This window comes from Drosophila virilis, chromosome 3 (assembly GCF_030788295.1).
Source record: "Drosophila virilis strain 15010-1051.87 chromosome 3, Dvir_AGI_RSII-ME, whole genome shotgun sequence".
Classification (NCBI taxonomy): Eukaryota; Metazoa; Arthropoda; class Insecta; order Diptera; family Drosophilidae; genus Drosophila; species Drosophila virilis.
Window position 1 is genome coordinate 1,035,872 of NC_091545.1, and position 22,511 is coordinate 1,058,382.

Here is a 22,511-nt window from a genome sequence, read left to right on the forward strand (position 1 = left end):
TGCAAACATTTTGGCGGGAAGCACTTTTGACTGAGTGGCAGCGCTAAAAACAGAGTTGTATTTTAGCAAAGCTTTTCGCGCTTTTTTTCACCGATCTGGTAACCATGACGTTGCACTTTCGCCATTAACTGCAGACGTCATTTTTTCACAGGGCGTGCTAATTTTCAAGTGGTGTGAAAAAGTTAATATTTAATACATTAAATTATTCAATAAAGTGCAAAAATAGTTGAAAACGATGGGCGATTCGCTGGATAACACCGACACATCGGTGGATCCGGCCGTAAACCTGTCGATTGCCAACTATGATGCATTTGCAAATTACTTGCGCAAAGCTGTCACCATTTTATTGCCGGAGGAGGATGTTGTGCCGGACTCATTAAATAATGCATTGGACGATCCAGTTAATCAGGAGACTATTCGCAAGTTTCTGTCTGATCCCCAAGTGCAGGCGCTGTATGTTCAGCGAAATTGCATTAAAGGTAAGAAAAAATTTTTTTTTTCATTCAAACAAAATGGCGACGCCGGCCCGCAAAGGCATGGCAAGTTTCATAGAAAATAATGTAAAATGAGTGTTGCCCTAACAATGCACATAGTATTAGTCTAAAATTACATTTTCTTAAAGTGCAAGTTGCCTGCGCAACAATATTGTTAAAAATCAATTGGCAATTGTCTTTTTTCATATTTTCGGTGATTGCTTGTGCGCATGACATCATGCCACCTGAATCAGAAGTAGCTTTCATGGTAATGAAAAAACAGGTTGTTGCGTTTAGAAATGTGGGTGACGTCACTACTTACTCAATTTGTATAAAACATTTTAATGCTCACCAAAATGGTTAGATTAATTAGTTTATAGAATTGTATACGAATTTTATGCAGAACAGTAGTATTGTAAGATCGTTAAAATAAGTTTAATATGCATATATGTTACAGTGTATACTTACCTAAGGTGCTAGTGACGTCACGTCGGCAAGTTTTCAAGCTACTTTAACAACCTTCTAGTTTTGACTATGACAACTGCGCAGTGCTGCCAACCTGTTGTACGCTAAGTGTGGCCAGACGCTGCACAGCTTGCCGGTCACGACTTGTAAGCAAACCAAACGACAGCTGTTTTTCGATTTGTTTGCGGAAGCAACGCGACCTTGGGCCGGTTGTGTATACATTTCATTGACTTGCGACTTTGAATGCTGCCCGCATCAGGGTCAGGCGATGTGGGAGCAACGCACGCTCAAGGTTCAGACCTTGAATGCACGAATTTTGAAGGTTTCACCTTGGCCGCTGAAATTTCGAAGGCTGTCACCTTGGTAATGAATTTATGTCAATGGCATTGCGGTGGCGTCATGGCCAGATAATACTTGTGCATTGATATAAATGTGGGTGAAGGGGGAAACTTGATAATAGGTCGAATGTGTGTTGGTTCTCATTATCGGCCGCCTCTTATTTTATCGCATAGAGGATGACAGCGAACAACCGGCGGAAGGTGAGGAGGAGAAGGAGCAGGTGACTTATCAAATCAGCAACGATGTGCACTTCACCAACAGCCGCATGGCATCACTGGCCTGCATCAAGCGTGGTGTAGTCGTCGAGGCAGACAAGTCTATTCACTCGCAGCTGCGATTGATTAATTTCTCCGACGGTTCGCCCTACGAGACACTGCATGCGTTCATCAGTAAATCGCTAGCCCCATACTTCAAGTCGTACGTCAAGGAGTCTGGACGCGCTGATCGCGATGGCGACAAGATGGCGCCATCAGTGGAGAAGAAGCTGGCAGAGCTGGAGATGGGCCTGCTGCATTTGCAGCAGAACATTGATATACCGGAGATTACGCTGACTGCCCATCCGATAGTTAACCAGGTCATACGCAAGTGCGCCGATGAGAACCACAAGGCCAAGGTGGTGGACTTTGGCGACAGGGTTGAGGACTCGTCTTTTCTAAATCAGCTGCAAAACGGCGTCAATCGCTGGATTACCGAAATCAAGAAAGTCACCAAGCTGAATCGTGATCCCGGCTCCGGCACAGCGCTACAGGTAAACAAATTTACATCAAATTGATTTTTGCAAGTGCTAATAACTGTTATTTCCAGGAAATCTCGTTCTGGCTGAATCTGGAGCGTGCTTTGTACCGCATCCAGGAGAAACGCGAGTCTCCAGAGGTGGCGCTTACACTGGACATACTCAAGCATGGCAAGCGCTTCCATGCAACTGTTTCCTTTGACACGGACACAGGCCTCAAGCAGGCGCTGGCCACTGTGGCTGATTACAATCCGTTGATGAAAGACTTCCCCATTAACGATCTGCTGTCGGCAACGGAGCTTGAGAAGATTCGACCAGCTGTGCAGCAAATTTTCTCACATTTGCGCAAAGTGCGGAATACCAAGTATCCAATCCAGCGCTGCCTTAAATTGATTGAGGCCATCTCGCGGGATTTGTCGCAACAGCTGCTCAAGGTGCTGGGCACCCGCCGGCTGATGCACATTCCCTTTGATGAATTCGAGCGTGTGATGAACCAGTGCTTCGAGATTTTCAGCTGCTGGGACGATGAGTACGACAAGCTTCAGGGTCTGCTGCGTGACATTGTGAAGAAGAAGCGCGACGAGCATCTGAAAATGGTCTGGCGCGTTTCCCCAGCCCACAAAAAGCTGCAGACACGCATGGAGCATATGCGCAAGTTCCGGCGACAGCACGAACAGCTACGCACCGTTATTCTACGTGTGCTGCGACCCACCAAGCAGGCGGCCAACGATGACGGCAACGCCGTGGAAACTAAGCAGCCGTACAGCCTCGATGCCGCCGATGCAAATGCCATCGAAGAGGTCAACTTGGCCTATGAAAATGTCAAGGAGGTGGACTGCTTGGACATAACCAAGGAGGGCTCCGAAGCCTGGGAGGCTGCTGTCAAGCGCTACGAGGAGAAGATCGGTTGGTAAAACAATTTAAGCAATTTACAACTAAATTAAAACATTTTTTTTTTGTGCCTTTCAGATCGCGTGGAGACACGCATTACTGCGCATTTGCGCGACCAGCTGGGCACAGCAAAGAACGCCAACGAGATGTTCCGCATCTTCTCGCGCTTTAATGCGCTGTTTGTGCGTCCGCACATCCGTGGCGCCATTCGCGAGTACCAGACGCAACTGATACAGCGTGTCAAGGACGACATTGAGGCGCTGCACGAGAAGTTCAAGGTGCAGTATCCGCAGAGTAAGAGCTGCCGCTTGTCCTCGGTGCGTGATCTTCCACCGGTGGCGGGCTCCATAATCTGGGCGCGTCAAATAGACAACCAGCTGACCATGTATCTGAAGCGTGTCGAGGATGTACTGGGCAAGGGCTGGGAGACGCATATCGAGGGCCAGAAACTTAAGGCCGATGGTGACAGCTTCCGCGCCAAGCTATCCATCTCGGACGTGTTCCACGAATGGGCACGCAAGGTGCAGGAGCGCAACTTTGGCAGCTCCGGCCGCATTTTCACCATCGAATCGACACGCTCGCGCGTTGGACGCGGAAATGTTTTGCGTTTGCGTGTTAACTTTCTGCCAGAGATCATTACGTTGGCCAAGGAGGTGCGCAACATAAAGAACCTGGGCTTCAGGTGAGCGAATTATATTTTATTACAAGACAATATTTCATTTGAAATTTAATTGCAAATATTTTCTTATAGGGTTCCACTAACCATTGTCAACAAGGCTCACCAGGCCAACCAGATTTATCCCTATGCTATATCCCTGATTGAAAGCGTTCGCACCTACGAGCGCACCTTGGAGAAGGTAAAATATGCTGACTTACACACTGCACAATCACACCACCAATACCATATACACACAGCCACCATTACCGCAGCTGGAGCAATTGCTCCGTTTAACTCTCGTTTATGCATATGTCTATTGCACCCAACTTTTAATTGCTCTCTTGTTATGCCCTAGCAGAGGCATTTGTAATTTTGTTTTGAAATATGCATCGCATATTATTGATCTGACACAACTGTGTAGTCCATCTGTGTTGTCCGTTTCTAGTTCCGTGCAAGGGTATGTAAACACTTATTGATCAGAGCGATGAGCAGTGTCCGCTTGTATTAACATCCGTTATTATCCTGTATAAACAACATTTTCCAAATACGTAACTCAGTCAAATCTCATCGGATTCGCATGAGATTTGGCTCTTAGTTTATGGGCTTCCCTCTGGCATCTCTGGCATATGAACCTGACCACACATATTTTGGTCGAAATTCATTCCAAAATCTTACCCCTTGGCTTCGTACATAGACATACGTTGGTCGAAATTTCCCACATCCATAACTCAGCCAAAATTCAACCGATTTTCACGAGTTTTAGCTTTTTATTCATGGCTTGGCCTCTCAAAAAATCGGGCAATTAAATCTCACTACACATATTTTGGTCGAAATTCATGCCAAAATTTTACCCCTAGGTTTCGGATATAGGCATGGGTCAAAAACTCCCACCTCCATAAATCGGTGAAAACTCAACCGATTTTCACGAGGGTTAGCTTTTTATTCATGGTTTGGCCTATTAAAAAATCTGGCATTTAAACCTGACTACACATTTTTTGGTCGAAATTCATGCCAAAATCTTACCCCTAGGATTCGGATATAGGCATGGGTCAAAATCTCCCACCTCCATAAATCGGTCAAAACTCAACCGATTTTCACGAGGGTTGGCTTTTTATTTATGGATTGGCCTATTAAAAAATCTGGCATTTAAACCTGACTACACATTTTTTGGTCGAAATTCATGCCAAAATCTTACCCCTAGGATTCGGATATAGGCATGGGTCAAAATCTCCCACCTCCATAAATCGGTCAAAACTCAACCGATTTTCACGAGGGTTGGCTTTTTATTTATGGATTGGCCTATTAAAAAATCTGGCATTTAAACCTGACCACACATTTTTTGGTCAAAATTCAAGCCAAAATCTTACCCCTAGGATTCGGATATAGGCATGGGTCAAAATCTCCCACCTCCATAAATCGGTCAAAACTCAACCGATTTTCACGAGGGTTAGCTTTTAATTCATGGTTTGGCCTGTTAAAAAATCTGGCATTTAAACCTGACCACAAATTTTCTGGTCAAAATTCATTCCAAAATCTTACCCCTTGGCTTCGTATATAGACATACGTAGGTCGAAATTTTCCACATCCATAACTCGGCCAAAATTCAACCGATTTTCACGAGGCTTAGCTTTTTATTAATGGTTTGGCCTATCAAAAAATCTGGCATTTAAACCTGACCACACATATTTTGGTCGAAATTCATGCCAAAATCTTACCCCTAGGTTTCGGATATAGGCATGGGTCAAAATCTCCCATTTCCATAAATCGGTCAAAACTCAGCCGATTTTCACGAGGATTAGCTTTTTATTCATGGTTTGGCCTATCAAAAAATCTGGCATTTAAACCTGACCACACATATTTTGGTCGAAATTCATGCCAAAATCTTACCCCTAGGTTTCGGATATAGGCATGGGTCAAAATCTCCCACCTCCATAAATCGGTCAAAACTCAATCGATTTTCACGAGGGTTAGCTTTTTATTCATAGTTTGGCCTATTAAAAAATCTGGCATTTAAACCTGACCACACATATTTTGGTCGAAATTCATGCCAAAATCTTACCCCTAGGATTCGGATATAGGCATGGGTCAAAATCTCCCACCTCCATAAATCGGTCAAAACTCAACCGATTTTCACGAGGATTAGCTTTTTATTCATGGTTTGGCCTATCAAAAAATCTGGCATTTAAACCTGACCACACATATTTTGGTCGAAATTCATGCCAAAATCTTACCCCTAGGTTTCGGATATAGGCATGGGTCAAAATCTCCCACCTCCATAAATCGGTCAAAACTCAACCGATTTTCATGAGGGTTAGCTTTTTATTCATGGTTTGGCCTGTTAAAAAATCTGGCATTTGAACCTGACCACACATTTTTTGGTCAAAATTCAAGCCAAAATCTTACCCCTAGGATTCGGATATAGGCATGGGTCAAAATCTCCCACCTCCATAAATCGGTCAAAAGCCAACCGATTTTCACGAGTGTTAGCTTTTTATTCATGGTTTGGCCTATTTAAAAATCTGGCATTTAAACCTGACCACACATATTTTGGTCGAAATTCATGCCAAAATCTTACCCCTAGGTTTCGGATATAGGCATGGGTCAAAATCTCCCACCTCCATAAATCGGTCAAAACTCAACCGATTTTCACGAGTGTTAGCTTTTTATTCAAGGTTTGGCCTATCAAAAAATGTGGCATTTAAACCTGACCACACATTTTTTAGTCGAAATTCAAGCCAAAATCGAACCTCTTGGCTTCGTATATAGACATACGTAGGTCGAAATTTCCCACATCCATAACTCGGCCAAAACTCAACCGATTTTCACGAGTGTTAGCTTTTTATTCAAGGTTTGGCCTATCAAAAAATCTGGCATTTAAACCTGACCACACATTTTTTAGTCGAAATTCAAGCCAAAATCGAACCTCTTGGCTTCGTATATAGACATACGTAGGTCGACATTTCCCACATCCATAACTCGGCCAAAATTCAACCGATTTTCACGAGTGTTAGCTTTTTATTCATGGTTTGGCCTATCAAAAAATCTGGCATTTAAACCTGACCACACATTTTTTGGTCGAAATTCATGCCAAAATCTTACCCCTAGAATTCGGATATAGGCATGGGTCAAAATCTCCCACCTCCATAAATCGGTCAAAACCCAACCGATTTTCACGAGGGTTAGCTTTTTATTCATGGTTTGGCCTATCAAAAAATCTGTCATTTAAACCTGACCACACATATTTTGGTCGAAATTCATGCCAAAATCTTACCCCTAGAATTCGGATATAGGCATGGGTCAAAATCTCCCACCTCCATAAATCGGTCAAAACCCAACCGATTTTCACGAGGGTTAGCTTTTTATTCATGGTTTGGCCAATCAAAAAATCTGTCATTTAAACCTGACCACACATATTTTGGTCGAAATTCATGCCAAAATCTTACCCCTAGAATTCGGATATAATCATGGGTCAAAATCTCCCACCTCCATAAATCGGTCAAAACTCAACCGATTTTCACGAGGGTTAGCTTTTTATTCATGGTTTGGCCTATCAAAAAATCTGGTATTTAAACCCGACCACACATTTTTTGGTCGAAATTCATGCCAAAATCTTACCCCTTGCCTTCGTATATAGACATACGTAGGTCGAAATTTCCCACATCCTTAACTCAGCCAAAATTCAACCGATTTTCACGAGGGTAAGCTTTTTATTCATGGTTTGGCCTATCAAAAAATCTGGCATTTAAACCTGACTACACATTTTTTGGTTGAAATTCATGCCAAAATCTTACCCCTAGAATTCGGATATAGACACGGGTCAAAATCTCCCACCTCCATAAATCGGTCAAACAAGAACTTCCGACCTAAATACGCTTCCTTAAACGATTTTGTGTAAAAAGACATATGCATAAAGTATATTTATTTCCTCTGGGAAAATAAGCTTTATTTTTGCATTGCTTTGCACCTGGCGTGCAGCTTGAATTTTGTTATTGACACCACACAACGAGACACAATCCACATCTCACATCTTATCACTTACATAGACAGTACAACCTTTTTAAATCAACCAAAAAACAACCAACAACCTTTCTTTCATGCAGCTTAATAATAGGAGTCTAGCACTTAATTCAGTATTCAAGGTAGTGTTGTTTGTGCCGCTCCCAAAGTAATTGCTACTGTTTTTTATTATTGTTATTGTTCAAGTCCCGCATGCATTTTACGAGCCCACTTAATCCCTTAAACCATAAAGAGCATATACTCATGAGCTTTAACCTTCACACAGATCGAAGATCGTGCCAGCATTGTGCCCCTGGTCGCTGGTCTGCGCAAGGAGGTCTTGAATTTAGTCTCCGAGGGCGTGGGCCTCATCTGGGAGTCGTATAAGCTGGATCCCTATGTGCTGCGTCTCTCTGAGTGTGTGACACAGTTCCAGGAGAAGGTAAGAAACGATTTTTTAACAAAACAAAACAATCTCTAAGTGAAAACATATTCCAGGTCGACGACTTGCTCGTGGTGGAGGAGCAGCTGGATGTGGACGTGCGCTCGTTGGAAACGTGCCCCTACAGCGCGGCTACCTTTGTGGAGATACTCTCTAAGATTCAGCACGCCGTCGATGATTTGTCGCTGCGTCAATATTCGAATCTCAGTGTTTGGGTGACGCGCCTCGACGAGGAGGTAGAAAAGAAGCTAGCCCTGCGTCTGCAGGCGGGCATTCAAGCCTGGACCGAGGCCCTGACTGGCAACAAGAAGGAGGTAGACACCTCCATGGACACGGACGCACCCGCACAGCCTACGCATAAACTGGGCGGTGAGCCGCAAGTGCAGAATGCAGTGCACGAGATTCGCATCACCAATCAGCAAATGTATCTGTATCCGTCGATCGAGGAAGCCCGCTTCCAGATCATGCAACAGTTCTTCGCCTGGCAGGCTATTGTCACCTCACAGGTGCGCCTGCAGAGCACACGCTATCAGGTGGGCCTCGAGAAGCCTGTCTCGCAAACCTATCGCAATCTGCTGACCAAGCTGCCGGATGGCAAGGTGCTAGAGAACGCCTACGGCGCCATTGAGCACAAGATCAGCGAGGTGCGCAATTATGTGGACGAATGGCTGCGCTACCAGAGTCTGTGGGATCTGCAGGCGGATACGCTGTACGGGCGCTTGGGCGAGGATGTGAACTTGTGGATCAAGTGCCTTAACGACATCAAACAGTCGCGCACCACTTTCGACACATCGGACACGCGTCGCGCATACGGCGCAATCATCATTGACTACGCCAAGGTGCAGGCCAAGGTCACGCTCAAGTATGATTCGTGGCACAAGGAGGCGCTGGGCAAGTTTGGCACTCTGTTGGGAACCGAGATGACCACGTTCCACAGCAAGGTTTCCAAGTCGCGCACAGATCTCGAGATGCAGAGCATCGAAGCGGCCAGCACCTCGGATGCGGTCAGTTTTATTACCTATGTGCAGTCTCTGAAGAAGGACATGATTGCCTGGGACAAGCAGGTCGAGGTGTTCCGCGAAGCACAGCGCATTCTGGAGCGGCAACGTTTCCAGTTTCCCAACAACTGGCTGCACGTGGACAACATCGAGGGCGAGTGGTCCGCCTTCAATGAGATTATTAAGCGCAAAGATACGGCCATTCAAACGCAGGTGGCCAGCTTGCAGGCCAAGATTGTGGCCGAGGACAAGGCTGTGGAGACGCGCACCGTCGACTTCCTTAATGACTGGGAGAAAACCAAGCCAACCGGCGGCAAGATACGTCCCGATGATGCGCTGCAGCAGTTGCAAATCTTTGAAAGCAAATACTCACGGCTCAAGGAGGAGCGCGACAATGTGGCCAAGGCCAAGGAGGCGCTCGAACTGCAGGAATCGGCTGTGCCCAACAACAGCGCCGAACGCATGAATGTGGCCCTCGAGGAGCTGCAGGATCTGCGCGGCGTCTGGAGCGAACTCTCCAAAGTATGGACCCAGATCGACGAGACGCGTGAAAAGCCCTGGCTCTCGGTGCAGCCGCGTAAGCTGCGCCAGCAGCTGGAGGCGATGATGGCGCAGCTAAAGGAGCTGCCCGCCCGGCTGCGCATGTACGAGTCGTACGAGTACGTGAAGAAGCTCATTCAGAGCTATATCAAGGTGAACATGCTGATTGTGGAGCTCAAGTCGGATGCCCTGAAGGAGCGCCATTGGAAACAGCTAACCAAGCAGTTGCGCGTGAATTGGGTCATCTCGGATCTGACGCTGGGCCAGGTGTGGGACGTGAATCTGCAGAAGAACGAGGGTATTGTCAAGGACATCATTCTGGTGGCCCAGGGCGAAATGGCGCTAGAGGAGTTCTTGAAGCAGGTGCGCGAATCATGGCAAAACTACGAACTGGATTTGATCAACTACCAGAACAAGTGCCGCATCATACGCGGCTGGGACGATCTGTTCAACAAGGTGAAGGAGCACATTAACTCGGTGGCCGCCATGAAGCTGTCACCCTACTACAAGGTCTTCGAGGAGGAGGCACTCACCTGGGAGGAGAAACTGAATCGCATCAATGCCCTATTCGATGTCTGGATCGATGTGCAGCGTCGCTGGGTCTATCTGGAGGGCATTTTCTCGGGCAGTGCTGACATCAAGACACTGCTGCCCGTGGAGACTTCGCGTTTCCAAAGCATTAGCTCCGAGTTCTTGGGTCTGATGAAGAAGGTAACCAAATCGCCCAAGGTCATGGATGTGCTGAACATTCCGGCCGTGCAGCGTTCCTTGGAGCGTCTGGCCGATCTGCTGGGCAAGATTCAAAAGGCGCTTGGCGAGTATCTAGAGCGGGAGCGTACCTCCTTCCCGCGATTCTACTTCGTGGGCGATGAGGATCTACTAGAAATCATCGGCAACAGCAAGAACATTGCCCGCCTGCAGAAGCACTTCAAGAAGATGTTCGCCGGCGTCGCTGCCATCCTGCTGAACGAAGAGAACAACGTCATCTTGGGCATATCATCGCGCGAGGGCGAGGAGGTGCACTTCATCAACCCGGTCTCCACCGTCGACCATCCCAAGATCAACGAGTGGCTCTCTCTGGTGGAGAAGCAAATGCGTTTCACGCTCGCCTCGCTGCTGGCCCAGGCCGTGCAGGACATTAAACAGTTCCGCGACGGTAAAATCGATCCCCAAAAGTACATGGAATGGTGTGACAAGTATCAGGCACAAATCGTTGTGCTGGCTGCCCAAATCTTGTGGTCCGAGGACGTGGAGGCCGCCCTGCAGCAGGCCTCGGAGGGCAACGACGGCAAGCCCATGCAGCGTGTGCTGGGCAATGTGGAGCGGACGCTGAACGTCCTGGCCGATTCGGTGCTGCAGGAGCAGCCGGCTCTGCGTCGCCGCAAGCTGGAGCATCTGATCAACGAGTTCGTGCACAAACGCACGGTTACGCGACGCCTGATCACCAATGGGGTCACTTCGCCCAAATCCTTTCAGTGGCTGTGCGAGATGCGCTTCTACTTTGATCCCCGCCAGACCGAGGTGCTTCAGCAGCTGACCATTCACATGGCCAATGCCCGGTTCTTCTACGGCTTCGAGTATCTGGGCGTGCAGGACCGGCTGGTGCAGACGCCGCTGACGGATCGCTGCTATTTGACCATGACACAGGCGCTAGAATCTCGCCTGGGCGGTTCGCCGTTCGGTCCTGCGGGCACGGGCAAAACCGAATCCGTCAAGGCCTTGGGTAACCAGCTGGGCCGTTTTGTGCTCGTCTTCAACTGTGACGAGACGTTCGATTTCCAGGCCATGGGCCGCATCTTTGTCGGCCTCTGCCAGGTGGGCGCCTGGGGCTGTTTCGATGAGTTCAATCGTCTCGAGGAGCGCATGCTCTCCGCCTGCTCGCAACAAATCCAGACCATCCAGGAGGCGCTCAAGTACGAAATGGACAGCAACAAGGAGAGCATCACTGTGGAGCTCGTGGGCAAGCAGGTGCGCGTCTCGCCGGACATGGCCATATTCATCACCATGAATCCCGGTTACGCTGGCCGCTCCAATCTGCCTGACAATCTGAAGAAACTGTTCCGTTCGCTGGCCATGACCACGCCCGATCGTCAGCTAATTGCTGAAGTGATGCTCTTCTCGCAGGGCTTCCGCTCGGCTGAGAAACTGGCCTGCAAGATTGTGCCCTTCTTCAAGCTCTGTGACGAGCAGCTGTCCAACCAGAGCCATTACGACTTTGGTCTGCGTGCGCTCAAGTCCGTGCTAATCTCGGCAGGCAATGTAAAGCGTGATCGCATCATGAAGATCAAGGAGCAGATGCGTCAGCGCGGCGAGGAGAACATCGATGAAGCTTCCGTGGCCGAGAATCTGCCCGAACAGGAGATACTTATACAGTCGGTGTGCGAGACAATGGTGCCGAAGCTGGTCGCCGAGGATATCCCATTGCTCTTCTCGCTGCTCAGCGATGTGTTCCCCAATGTGGGCTACACACGAGCCGAGATGAAGGGCCTCAAGGAGGAGATACGCAAGGTGTGCCAGGAGGATTATCTCGTTTGCGGCGAGGGTGACGAACAGGGCGCCGCCTGGATGGAGAAGGTAAGCTTATGGCCAAAGAGTCCGTCTTATTCTAAGTCCATGTCCATAACATTGATTCGCCTCACACACGCCTACTAACCACCACCACCAAAAAGGGACTCGGCTCCACTTGGGTCGACAAAGTAACTAAATTCCATTCAAAAGTCTTCGCTTGGCGACATTACTTATTAATCCTTTATCCTTGTGCCCGTCCAGGTGCTGCAACTTTACCAAATCTCCAATCTGAATCATGGCCTCATGATGGTTGGCCCCTCCGGCTCCGGCAAGTCGACGGCCTGGCGCACCCTGCTCAAGGCACTGGAACGCTTCGAGGGCGTTGAGGGCGTGGCTCACGTGATCGATCCCAAAGCCATATCGAAGGAGGCGCTCTACGGTGTGCTCGATCCGAACACGCGCGAATGGACCGACGGCCTGTTTACGCACATTCTGCGCAAGATCATCGACAATGTACGCGGCGAGATTAACAAACGGCAGTGGATCATCTTTGACGGCGATGTCGATCCCGAGTGGGTCGAAAATCTCAACTCCGTGCTCGATGACAACAAGCTTCTGACGCTGCCCAATGGTGAGCGCCTCTCGCTACCGCCCAATGTGCGCGTCATGTTCGAGGTGCAGGATCTGAAGTTTGCGACGCTCGCGACAGTTTCGCGTTGCGGCATGGTCTGGTTCTCGGAGGATGTGCTCTCCACGGAGATGATATTTGAGAATTATTTGTCCCGTTTGCGCAGCATACCCCTGGAGGATGGCGACGAGGACTTTGTGGGCGTCATCAAGCCTGGCGGTGCCAAGGACAAGGAGGAGGAGGTGTCGCCCTCGCTGCAAGTGCAGCGCGACATTGCCCTGTTGCTGCAGCCCTTCTTCTCGGCCGATGGAATTGTGGTGCGCACTTTGGAGTATGCCATGGATCAGGAGCATATCATGGACTTTACGCGCCTGCGCGCCCTCAGCTCCCTGTTCTCCATGCTGAATCAGTCGGCGCGCAATGTGCTTAACTTTAATGCACAGCATCCCGATTTTCCCTGCTCCGCCGATCAGCTGGAGCACTATATACCCAAGGCACTCGTCTACTCGGTTCTCTGGTCATTCGCTGGTGATGCCAAGCTCAAGGTGCGCATCGATCTGGGCGACTTTGTGCGCAGCGTGACCACGGTGCCGCTACCAGGTGCAGCCGGAGCGCCCATCATTGACTACGAAGTGAGCATGAACGGCGAATGGGTGCCCTGGAGCAACAAGGTGCCGGTCATCGAAGTGGAGACACACAAGGTGGCTTCGCCTGACATTGTGGTGCCCACGCTGGACACGGTGCGGCACGAGTCGCTGCTCTACACGTGGCTGGCCGAGCACAAGCCGTTGGGTAAGTCCAAAAAGGAGAGTAAAATATTTACAATATTCATGTGAATTCCTGCCTAGTGCTCTGCGGTCCGCCCGGCTCTGGCAAGACCATGACGCTGTTCTCGGCTCTGCGCGCCCTGCCCGACATGGAGGTCGTCGGTCTCAATTTCTCATCAGCCACAACACCGGAGCTGCTGCTGAAGACGTTCGATCATTATTGCGAGTACCGCAAGACGCCAAACGGTGTAGTGCTCTCCCCCGTCCAGATTGGCAAGTGGCTGGTGCTTTTCTGCGATGAGATCAATTTACCGGATATGGATTCGTATGGGACGCAGCGCGTCATCTCGTTCCTGCGCCAGCTGGTCGAGCATAAGGGCTTCTATCGCGCCAACGATCAGGCTTGGGTTTCGCTGGAGCGCATTCAGTTCGTGGGCGCGTGTAATCCGCCAACAGATCCCGGCCGCAAGCCTCTCTCGCATCGTTTTCTGCGGCATGTGCCCATCATCTATGTGGACTACCCGGGCGAGACGTCGCTCAAGCAGATCTACGGCACCTTCTCGCGTGCCATGCTGCGTCTGATGCCAGCGCTTCGCGGCTATGCCGAGCCCCTCACCAATGCCATGGTCGAGTTCTATTTGGCGTCGCAGGATCGCTTTACGCAGGACATGCAGCCGCATTATGTGTACTCGCCACGTGAGATGACCCGCTGGGTGCGCGGCATCTGTGAGGCCATACGACCCTTAGACTCGTTGCCCGTGGAGGGTTTGGTGCGTCTATGGGCGCACGAGGCGCTGCGTCTGTTCCAGGATCGTTTGGTCGACGATTCTGAGCGTCGCTGGACCAATGAGAACATCGATCTGGTCGCACACAAGCATTTCCCGGGCATCAATCAGGAGGAGGCACTGCAAAGGCCCATCCTCTACAGCAATTGGCTGTCCAAGGATTACATGCCGGTGAATCGCGAAGAACTGCGCGATTATGTGCGTGCCCGCCTCAAGGTCTTCTACGAGGAGGAGCTGGACGTGCCGCTTGTGCTGTTCGACGAGGTGCTTGACCATGTGCTGCGCATCGATCGTATCTTTCGCCAGCCGCAGGGTCATCTGCTGCTCATCGGCGTGTCCGGGGCGGGCAAGACGACGCTGTCGCGCTTTGTTGCCTGGATGAACGGCCTGTCCATATTCCAGATCAAGGTGCACAACAAATACACCAGCGAGGACTTTGACGAGGATCTGCGCTGTGTGCTGCGCCGTTCCGGCTGCAAGGACGAGAAAATCGCTTTCATTTTGGACGAATCGAATGTGCTGGACTCTGGCTTCCTGGAGCGCATGAACACGCTGCTGGCCAACGGCGAGGTGCCCGGCCTTTTCGAGGGCGACGAGTACACCACATTGATGACCCAATGCAAGGAGGGCGCCCAGCGCGAGGGTCTTATGCTCGACTCCAGCGATGAGCTGTACAAGTGGTTCACCCAGCAGGTGATGCGCAATCTTCACGTCGTCTTCACCATGAACCCGTCTACCGATGGCCTCAAGGATCGCGCAGCCACCTCGCCGGCCTTGTTTAATCGTTGTGTGCTCAATTGGTTCGGTGACTGGTCGGACTCGGCCTTGTTCCAAGTGGGCAAGGAGTTCACGACGCGTGTGGATTTGGAGAAGCCCAACTGGTCGCCACCGGACTTCTTCCCCTCAGTGTGTCCATTGGTGCCCGCAAATCCGACGCATCGCGATGCCGTCATCAACAGCTGCGTCTACGTGCATCAGACCCTGCACCAGGCCAACGCCCGGCTGGCCAAACGTGGCGGACGCACCATGGCGGTGACGCCGCGTCATTATCTCGACTTTATCCATCATTTTGTCAAGCTGTACAATGAGAAGCGCAGCGATCTCGAGGAGCAGCAGTTGCACTTGAACGTCGGTCTCAACAAGATTGCGGAGACCGTGGAGCAGGTGGAAGAGATGCAAAAATCGTTGGCGGTCAAGAAGCAGGAGCTGCAGGCCAAGAACGAGGCGGCCAATGCCAAGCTGAAGCAAATGTTCCAGGATCAGCAGGAGGCCGAAAAGAAGAAGATCCAATCGCAGGAGATACAAATACGGTTGGCCGACCAAACGGTCAAGATCGAAGAGAAGCGCAAGTACGTCATGGCCGATCTGGCCCAAGTGGAGCCGGCCGTCATTGAGGCGCAACAAGGTAAGTTCTTTGGATGCCAATTATTTCGGGCGGGTCGGGGCGCAGTAAGGCTATATCTACGTATTAGTTGAACCTAAGCTTAAATCTAATTTTAGTTAGCTTTAAACACACGTGAGTTTTTTGCCGACCAACTAACTGACTGAATGGAAATTATCTAGGGTTTTGGCAAAATCCAGTCACATCATGGGAAAATTGGGGAGAATCGGGTGAATGCAAGTTTTTTGCTTACCTTTCGATCGGTAAATATAAATTTTATTGGGAGGAAAATGTTGGTTAAAGATATTTGCGAGAAGTTTCGCGCTTTACACCTTATCCGATGGTCTGTATACAAATTTATTTGGGACGTGTTTCAAAGGATTCCTCCAAGTCTAGCTCTATTTTTACCTATCTGTAAGATAGAGAGATGAGCTTTTTCCGAGGGTCTTTACGGGAATTTATTTGAAGCGTGTTTCACCCTTTTCGGGAAATTCACCTCCTGGAAGTGAAAGGTTGTAAGTTGGCAGGTTTATTTTTGGGTTAAATATGGACTCTATTTAAATTCACGAAGGGCGGAATATGGGAAATTTATCGCTTAAAGAGGAAGCAAAGAATTTGAACCGGTCGAAACCGGGTTAAATCAGCTAGTTTAACTTATATGATAATATATTCAATACTCCCACACACACCAACATACAAACACACCTATACACACACCACGCACAATCGTTAGCCGTTAGCTCGATTAAAAAGAAACACCTGGCCGAGGTGCGTTCGATGGCAAATCCGCCGGCTGTCGTGAAACTAGCGCTGGAATCGGTCTGCGAGCTGCTCAATGAGAGTGCCACAGATTGGAAGGCCATACGCGGCATACTCGTTAAAGACAGTTTCATTTCGTCGATTGTTAACTTGGAGACTGACAAGATCACGTACGCAACGCTCTTTCTATATACCCCACTTGATATATCCATAATATACCATTCTGATAACTGATATATATATATATCTATATATTCATATATATCCATCATATCCCATCACTCAACATAACCTCAAATCATCTCAGGTTGTGACACTAATTGGCTAAATCGTACAGATCGCATCATATATATACATATATATATAAATATATATATATATACATATCTCTATAACATAACTAAACAGCAATATACAAATATATATACTCGTACATCTACCCACATATACCTACACACATACACACACACACTGCACACGCAATGCACTGGCAAATATCTTAATTACGGTATATTATATACATAACCTTAAACCTTAAAGTAAATTATATCATGTGAAAAGCTGTTAACTAAAGACTGAGCTGTTAAGAATTTGTTGTCTAATCCTTAACAGGGTGGTGACCAGGAAACTAAAGGCAGGCAGGCAATATACCCAAACATATTTATAATATGGGAATTTCCAGGCAGAGCTATGCCATGATTAAAATCGAAAAACCAACAAAGTATATATAAAAACCCAAAGAGATATAAATACATAGAGTTAACTTGATTAGCCGACTTTTTTGAGCTGTCCTTCTGTCCGAATGCATCTAAAGTTCGATCTAGGCTCAAAAGTTTCATCAATAACTCACTTTGTTTCCAAGAAATCGATAAAAATCGAAGAAGAAGTTATTTTTGGGCATTCATTCGAGATATCGCGATGCTTAAAAGAGCTAGAGACAACAAATTCTCTCTCTTATAGCTTAAACGGATCCAAATACACCCCCATGTTCCCCCCAAATTTGTAGAAATCTCATTTTTGGGTATATAGTCGTGACACCCAAGTGGGTTATGGGTGTATCCTATTCGGACACGCCCGTTCGGTCTGGTCTTGTATAGGTGATGGCTTATATTGTTATATATATAAGAACAATAAATTCTTACTCTTATACAAAGAAAAGGTGCCAGGAAATTCGAGAGTAAAAGTTGAATGCTTCTGTTTCCTACTTCGAAAGCCAAATCCCTTGAGTTAATTCGTATGATTGTTGGATTTTTCCTTAAAAAATGCAAGCTTAAGGCCTTGGAATAGCCCATATTTGAGCATTATCGTTAATAATCTTTGTTATTATAACATTGTTAGGCTAATTCTACAGAGTATAACATTTAGTTAAGTGCCATTTGTTGTGTGCTGTATATCGTTTATAATAATTCTGATCCTCCATGTTAACCAAACCGCAATCAAACAACAAACACAGCCGTGAAGTCCATACGCAAACAGCAGCTCGTTGAGGTGCGAACGATGGCGAATCCGCCGTCCGTGGTGAAATTGGCACTAGAATCGATTTGCCTGCTGCTGGGCGAGAATGCGACCGATTGGAAATCGATACGCGCCGTGATAATGCGTGAAAATTTCATTAATTCAATTGTATCTAACTTTGGTACCGAGAACATAACGTAAGCATGAAACAGATTTATTCCTCTTTTTCTTTTCGTTCCGATTTGACATCCTCTTCTGTTTTTTTTTTTTTTTATGGAGCCTAGAAATTCTCCTCTTTATTAGTTATGAGATTTTGTTCTTTCCCGTAGCGTGCTGCGTTGTCTGTAAATATTTTATTTGTTGTGTTTGCTTTTAACCATAATCCATAATCAGAACCTGGTTAATTGGCCTTAATTTCATGTATTCTATGGTTTTGGTTAAATTTTCCCGCTCATCCACAAATAACCAAACGCTTTGCTTGCCCAGTTCATACCAAAATTAACCGACAGCCCTTTAAAGCTCCCTTTATTAATCTTTAATTCCTGCCTTTTACAGCGATGAGGTCCGGGAGAAGATGAAGTCCAAGTACTTGAGCAATCCGGACTATAACTTTGAGAAGGTCAATCGCGCCAGCATGGCCTGCGGTCCCATGGTCAAATGGGCCATTGCCCAGGTAAGTTTCCACTTCAATTTCTGTTCCCGTTCAAATTCTAATCTCTCAACGTAGATCGAGTACGCAGACATGTTGAAGCGCGTGGAGCCGCTGCGCGAGGAGCTGCGCTCGCTGGAAGAGCAGGCGGATGTGAATTTGCACAGCGCCAAGGAGACGAAGGATCTGGTCGAGCAGCTGGAGCGCAGCATTGCTGCCTACAAGGAGGAGTATGCTCAGCTCATCTCGCAGGCGCAGGCCATCAAAACGGATCTGGAGAACGTTCAGGCCAAGGTCGATCGCTCAATCGCACTGCTCAAGAGCTTGAATATCGAACGAGAACGCTGGGAGTCCACAAGTGAGACATTCAAGTCCCAAATGTCCACGATTGTCGGCGATGTCCTGCTCTCGGCCGCCTTCATCGCCTACGGCGGCTATTTCGATCAGCATTATCGGTTAAATCTGTTTACGACCTGGTCGCAGCATCTGCAGTCGGCGAGCATACAGTATCGCGCGGACATTGCACGCACCGAGTATCTGTCCAATCCGGACGAGAGGCTGCGTTGGCAGGCGAATGCCCTGCCGTCGGACGATCTGTGCACGGAGAATGCCATCATGCTGAAGCGCTTCAATCGTTATCCGCTGATCATTGATCCGTCGGGCCAGGCGACCACCTTCCTGTTGAACGAGTATGCGGGCAAGAAGATAACGAAGACCTCTTTCCTGGACGATTCGTTCCGCAAGAACCTCGAGTCGGCGCTGCGTTTCGGCAATCCGCTGCTCGTCCAGGATGTCGAGAACTATGATCCCATATTGAATCCCGTGCTCAATCGTGAGTTGCGTCGCACTGGCGGCCGTGTGCTGATCACGCTGGGCGACCAGGATATCGATTTGTCGCCCTCGTTCGTCATCTTCCTGTCTACACGCGATCCGACTGTTGAGTTCCCGCCGGACATTTGTTCGAGGGTCACATTCGTTAACTTCACGGTGACGCGCAGCTCGCTGCAATCGCAGTGCCTGAACCAGGTGCTGAAGGCCGAGCGTCCGGACATTGACGAGAAACGCTCCGATCTGTTGAAGCTACAGGGCGAGTTCCGTTTGCGTCTGCGCCAGCTGGAGAAGAGTCTGTTGCAGGCACTGAACGATGCCAAGGGCAAGATTCTGGACGACGATTCGGTTATCACAACGCTGGAGACGCTCAAGAAGGAGGCATACGACATCAACCAGAAGGTCGACGAGACGGACAAGGTCATCGCTGAGATCGAGACCGTGTCGCAACAGTATCTGCCTCTGTCGGTGGCCTGCAGCAACATGTACTTCACAATGGACAGCTTGAATCAGGTGCACTTCCTGTACCAATACTCGCTAAAGATGTTCCTCGACATATTCTCGACGGTGCTGTACAACAATCCGCGGCTCGAGGGTCGCAGCGATCACTCGGAGCGTCTGGGCATCGTCACCCGAGATCTGTTCCAGGTGTGCTACGAGCGCGTGGCACGCGGCATGTTACACAACGATCGCCTAACCTTTGCGCTGCTCATGTGCAAGATTCATCTGAAGGGCACCGGAGAATCCAATCTGGATGCGGAGTTCAATTTCTTCCTGCGCAGCCGCGAGGGTTTGCTGGCGAATCCGACGCACGTCGAAGGACTCAGTGGGGAGCAAATCGAGGGCGTCAATCGTCTAGCCACACGGCTGCCCATTTTCCGCAAGCTGGTAGAGAAGGTGCGTTCCATGCCGGAACTGGGCGCTTGGCTGCAGCAGAGCTCCCCGGAGCAGTGTGTGCCCCAGCTGTGGGACGAGTCGAAGGCGTTGAGTGCCATATCCAGCTCGGTGCATCAGCTGCTGCTCATACAGGCCTTCCGGCCGGATCGCGTTATTGCCGCCGCGCACAATGTGGTCAATACGGTGCTGGGCGTCGATTTTATGCCGAATGCAGAGCAGGAGCTGGACTTTACGGCCGTTGTGGACAAGCAGCTGAACTGCAATACGCCCGCCTTGCTCTGCTCCGTGCCCGGCTTCGATGCGTCCGGTCGTGTGGATGATCTGGCCGCCGAGCAGAACAAGCAAATCTCGAGCATTGCCATCGGCTCCGCGGAGGGCTTCAATCAGGCGGAACGCGCCATCAATATGGCCTGCAAAACGGGTCGTTGGGTGCTGCTTAAGAACGTGCATCTGGCGCCGCAGTGGCTCGTGCAGCTGGAGAAGAAGATGCACTCGCTGCAGCCGCACTCCGGTTTCCGTCTATTTCTCACCATGGAGATCAATCCCAAGGTGCCCGTCAATCTGTTGCGCGCCGGCCGCATATTCGTCTTCGAGCCGCCGCCAGGCATCCGGGCCAATCTGTTGCGCACCTTCTCGACGGTGCCGGCGGCGCGCATGATGAAGACGCCCAGCGAGCGTGCCCGGCTCTATTTCCTGCTGGCCTGGTTCCATGCCATCGTCCAGGAGCGACTGCGCTATGTGCCCCTCGGCTGGGCCAAGAAGTACGAATTCAATGAATCGGATCTGCGCGTCGCATGCGACACGCTTGACACCTGGATCGACACCACGGCCATGGGACGCACCAATTTGCCACCTGAAAAGGTGCCCTGGGATGCGCTGGTCACACTGCTCTCGCAGTCCATTTACGGCGGCAAGATTGACAACGATTTCGATCAGCGTCTGCTGCAATCCTTCCTGAAAAAACTGTTCACAGCGCGCAGCTTCGAGGCGGACTTTGCCCTTGTCGCGAACGTGGATGGCGCCTCGGGTGGCCTGCGGCACATAACCATGCCGGATGGCACACGGCGCGACCATTTCCTCAAGTGGATTGAGAACCTGACCGATCGCCAGACGCCCTCCTGGCTGGGTCTGCCCAACAATGCCGAGAAGGTGCTGTTGACGACACGCGGCACGGATCTGGTGAGCAAGCTGTTGAAGATGCAGCAGTTGGAGGATGACGACGAGCTGGCCTACAGCGTCGAGGAGCAGTCCGAGCAGTCGGCCCTGGCCGTGGGACGCAGCGAGGACGGCCGTCCGTCCTGGATGAAGACGCTGCACAACTCGGCCACCGCCTGGCTGGAGCTGCTTCCCAAGAATTTGCAGGTACTCAAGCGCACCGTGGAGAACATCAAGGATCCGCTGTATCGGTACTTTGAGCGCGAGGTGACCAGCGGCGCTCGCCTGCTACAGACGGTCATCTCCGATCTGCAGGATGTGGTGCTCATCTGCCAGGGCGAGAAGAAGCAAACGAATCATCATCGTTCGATGCTCTCCGAGCTGGTGCGCGGCATCATACCTAAGGGCTGGAAACGATACACCGTGCCCACCGGCTGCACCGTCATCCAGTGGATCACGGACTTCAGCATGCGCGTCCAGCAGTTGCAGAAGGTGTCGCAGCTGGTCTCGCAGGCGGGCGCCAAGGAGCTGCAGGGCTTCCCCGTCTGGCTGGGCGGTCTGCTCAATCCGGAGGCTTACATCACCGCAACCAGGCAGTGTGTGGCCCAGGCCAATAGCTGGTCCCTGGAGGAGCTCACCCTCGACGTGACCATCACGGATGCGGGTTTGAAGACCGACCAAAAGGACAGCAGCTTCGGTGTCACCGGCCTGAAGTTACAGGGTGCCCAGTGCAAGAACAACGAGCTGCTGCTTGCCTCCACTATTATGATGGATCTGCCCCTCACCATACTCAAGTGGGCCAAGTGAGTATTCATTTTCACTAGCTCGGACTCTGCCTTGACTCATGTCTAATACTTTACAGAATCTCGTCGGAGCCGCGGGTAAGCAAACTAACTTTACCCGTTTACTTGAACTCGACGCGCACCGAACTGCTCTTTACCGTCGATTTGGCTGTGGCCGCTGGCCAAGATTCGCACAGCTTCTATGAGCGCGGCGTCGCCGTTCTGACGTCGACGGCCCTCAATTAAAATATCCGTATTCCACATATATACAACGTATAAAACACAAATAATCGTATAATCCATAGACAGTTTTGAAAACTTCCCCCAATCCCAAAATAATAAATATATATATACACACACAACTAACAAGCCCAACCAGTAG

The 22,511-nt window shown here is 49.6% G+C and overlaps 1 protein-coding gene across 8 annotated transcripts; it reads left to right on the forward strand.

Annotated features, from left to right (window-relative positions):
- The first annotated feature begins 123 nt into the window (after nt 1–123).
- Nucleotides 124–22,498, forward strand: Dhc64C (dynein heavy chain, cytoplasmic). Of its 8 annotated transcripts, none has more exons than XM_070208250.1 (15): nt 124–479; nt 1,451–2,025; nt 2,082–2,916; nt 2,980–3,583; nt 3,653–3,758; nt 7,660–7,698; nt 7,842–7,997; nt 8,054–12,109; nt 12,205–12,231; nt 12,305–13,463; nt 13,520–15,628; nt 16,338–16,533; nt 18,374–18,491; nt 18,546–22,150; nt 22,210–22,498. In XM_070208250.1, exons 1-15 carry the CDS (start codon nt 236–238, stop codon nt 22,373–22,375), a joined length of 13,995 nt encoding a protein of 4,664 aa, XP_070064351.1. In that variant the 5' UTR covers nt 124–235; the 3' UTR covers nt 22,376–22,498. The 8 variants fall into 8 exon arrangements, with proteins under 8 accessions (XP_070064351.1, XP_070064350.1, XP_032291508.1 ...); XM_070208249.1 differs by lacking the exon at nt 16,338–16,533 and adding an exon at nt 17,817–18,015; XM_032435617.2 differs by lacking the exon at nt 12,205–12,231.
- Nucleotides 22,499–22,511: the final 13 nt, after the last annotated feature.

Coding starts and splice junctions, on each gene's coding strand:
- Dhc64C (XM_070208249.1), top strand. CDS start 236: ATGGGCGATTCGCTGGATAACACCGACACATCGGTGGATCCGGCCGTA. Junction 3,759..7,659: donor ACGAGCGCACCTTGGAGAAG/GTAAAATATGCT, acceptor TCTTTCATGCAG/CTTAATAATAGGAGTCTAGC. Junction 18,016..18,373: donor TTTGGTACCGAGAACATAAC/GTAAGCATGAAA, acceptor TGCCTTTTACAG/CGATGAGGTCCGGGAGAAGA.